General features: G+C 35.6%; 1 protein-coding gene across 1 annotated transcript in view; it reads left to right on the forward strand.

The window, feature by feature from the left end:
- The first annotated feature begins 3,675 nt into the window (after nt 1-3,675).
- The window catches only part of LOC125041380 (transcription factor SOX-17-like), a 38,911-nt gene continuing 37,958 nt past the window's right edge, over nt 3,676-4,628 (forward strand). Inside the window, exon 1 of the mRNA XM_047636279.1 lies at nt 3,676-4,099. Coding sequence (XP_047492235.1) covers nt 3,817-4,099 — 283 coding nt within the window. The 5' untranslated portion in view covers nt 3,676-3,816. The remainder of the gene's footprint in view (nt 4,100-4,628) is intronic.

Below are 4,628 nucleotides of genomic sequence, written 5' to 3' on the forward strand. Positions count from 1 at the left end.
ACTACATACATACATACTACATACATACATACTACATACATACATACTACATACATACATACATACATACTACATACATACATACATACTACATACATACATACTACATACATACATACTACATACATACATACATACTACATACATACATACTACATACATACATACTACATACATACATACTACATACATACATACTACATACATACATACATACATACATACATACATACATACTACATACATACATACATACATACATACATACATACATACATACATACATACATACTACATACATACATACTACATACATACATACATACATACATACTACATACATACATACATACATACATACTACATACATACATACATACATACATACATACTACATACATACATACATACTACATACATACATACATACATACATACATACTACATACATACATACATACATACATACATACTACATACATACATACATACTACATACATACATACATACATACATACTACATACATACATACATACATACATACATACTACATACATACATACATACTACATACATACATACATACATACATACATACATACATACATACATACTACATACATACATACTACATACATACATACATACATACATACATACATACTACATACATACATACATACATACATACATACTACATACATACATACATACTACATACATACATACATACATACATACTACATACATACATACATACATACATACATACATACATACTACATACATACATACTACATACATACATACTACATACATACATACTACATACATACATACATACTACATACATACATACATACTACATACATACATACTACATACATACATACTACATACATACATACTACATACATACATACTACATACATACATACTACATACATACATACATACTACATACATACATACATACTACATACATACATACATACTACATACATACATACTACATACATACATACTACATACATACATACATACATACTACATACATACATACTACATACATACATACATACATACTACATACATACATACTACATACATACATACATACTACATACATACATACTACATACATACATACTACATACATACATACATACATACATACTACATACATACATACTACATACATACATACTACATACATACATACATACTACATACATACATACTACATACATACATACTACATACATACATACTACATACATACATACATACATACTACATACATACATACTACATACATACATACTACATACATACATACATACATACTACATACATACATACTACATACATACATACTACATACATACATACTACATACATACATACTACATACATACATACATACTACATACATACATACTACATACATACATACTACATACATACATACTACATACATACATACTACATACATACATACTACATACATACATACATACTACATACATACATACTACATACATACATACTACATACATACATACTACATACATACATACTACATACATACATACTACATACATACATACATACATACTACATACATACATACATACTACATACATACATACTACATACATACATACTACATACATACATACTACATACATACATACTACATACATACATACATACTACATACATACATACTACATACATACATACATACTACATACATACATACTACATACATACATACATACATACATACTACATACATACATACTACATACATACATACATACTACATACATACATACTACATACATACATACTACATACATACATACTACATACATACATACATACATACTACATACATACATACATACATACATACATACATACATACATACTACATACATACATACTACATACATACATACTACATACATACATACTACATACATACATACTACATACATACATACATACTACATACATACATACTACATACATACATACATACATACATACATACTACATACATACATACTACATACATACATACTACATACATACATACATACATACATACTACATACATACATACATACATACATACATACATACTACATACATACATACTACATACATACATACATACTACATACATACATACTACATACATACATACTACATACATACATACTACATACATACATACATACTACATACATACATACTACATACATACATACTACATACATACATACATACTACATACATACATACTACATACATACATACTACATACATACATACTACATACATACATACATACTACATACATACATACTACATACATACATACATACATACTACATACATACATACATACTACATACATACATACTACATACATACATACATACATACTACATACATACATACATACATACTACATACATACATACTACATACATACATACATACTACATACATACATACTACATACATACATACATACTACATACATACATACATACATACATACTACATACATACATACATACATACTACATACATACATACATACATACATACTACATACATACATACATACTACATACATACATACTACATACATACATACTACATACATACATACTACATACATACATACTACATACATACATACTACATACATACATACATACATACATACATACATACTACATACATACATACTACATACATACATACATACATACATACTACATACATACATACTACATACATACATACATACATACTACATACATACATACTACATACATACATACTACATACATACATACATACTACATACATACATACTACATACATACATACTACATACATACATACTACATACATACATACTACATACATACATACTACATACATACATACATACTACATACATACATACATACTACATACATACATACATACATACATACATACTACATACATACATACTACATACATACATACATACTACATACATACATACTACATACATACATACTACATACATACATACTACATACATACATACTACATACATACATACATACTACATACATACATACATACTACATACATACATACTACATACATACATACATACATACATACTACATACATACATACTACATACATACATACATACATACATACATACATACTACATACATACATACATACATACATACATACATACATACTACATACATACATACATACATACATACATACATACATACATACATACATACATACATACATACATACATACATACTATTGCTTTATAAACGGCATTTTGATTTGCATTTTATCGTAATTATTATTATTAATGTTATGAACATTATCATCCTTAGTTTTATCATTATGGTCATTAGTATTACTCTTGTTACCGTTTCTGTTATTTTCATTTTAATTATGTGGATTCAGCCTCTAACCCTTGCCTCTTGCCTCCGCCCGCAGGAGAGTGCGCGGTGGGCGGTTTCGGGCTCCCGTCCGTAGGCGTGGCCGCGTCCTCCCCCAGCCACGCCCATCTGGACTATAATGACAACATTACGCCCACGCCCATGACCGGCCACCTCCCCGAGGGCGGCCTGCAGCACTACACGCACCACGGAGGGCCTGACGGCGGGCTCGTACCCCGGAGGCGGCGCCCTCTTCCAGCACTACCACGGCGGAGCCGGTCCGCTGCGGGCGGGCCAGGGCGGCCATGGCGCGGGCGGCATGATGTACAGCGGCGTCCACCCGCCCTCCCTCATGGCCGCCCACCACCCACACCATGGCCACCACCACCCGCGCGGGCCCGAGCCGTACCCCGGGGGCGGCGGGCCCCGCTGGGAGCCGGGCGGCGGCGTGGGCGGGCCCAGGGGCGGCGGCGACAAGGCGCGGCGGGAGCACCGCATCCGGCGGCCGATGAACGCCTTCATGGTGTGGGCGAAGGTGGAGCGCAAGAAGCTGGCCGACGAGAACCCCGACCTGCACAACGCCGACCTCTCCAAGATGCTCGGTGAGTACCCTCGCGCTCCTGCGCGCTCCTCAGGCCTCTCCCTGCGTCCCCTGCGGTCCTTTGCCGGTCCCCCGAGGCCCCACACAGAGGCTGCTATTATCTTCATTATCTGACCCAGACAAGCAGCCTCGCCTCCTGGTCCTTGCTCGGCCTCGTCCCCGGACGGGTGTCCGTCTGGTTCCAATATCCTTTCGGAGGACGAAGGATCAAGACGTGTGCGTGTGTATGTGTGTGTGTCTATGTCCGTGTGTGTTCATGTGTGTACATTCATATACGTGTGCATCTACCGATTTAATAGAACCAATGCCAGTCACTCGTTACGGCAGCTGGCGGCGGCGCGCAAGTGTTTACAGCTATGCGGCGCTGCGTGAGGGACAGACGGCGCAGGTGCCGCAGTATGTCAGAGGTTTCCCCGCGCAGGTGTTTCGAGATCAAGATAGCTAGTGTGTGAGCGATGGAAATAAAGGGGAAAGGAACGCGGGAGGAAGCAGAAGGGGTGATTATGCTAATGTAGATCGCGAGAGATGGG

The sequence above is a fragment of the Penaeus chinensis genome, chromosome 30, assembly GCF_019202785.1.
Source record: "Penaeus chinensis breed Huanghai No. 1 chromosome 30, ASM1920278v2, whole genome shotgun sequence".
NCBI classification, from domain to species: Eukaryota; Metazoa; Arthropoda; class Malacostraca; order Decapoda; family Penaeidae; genus Penaeus; species Penaeus chinensis.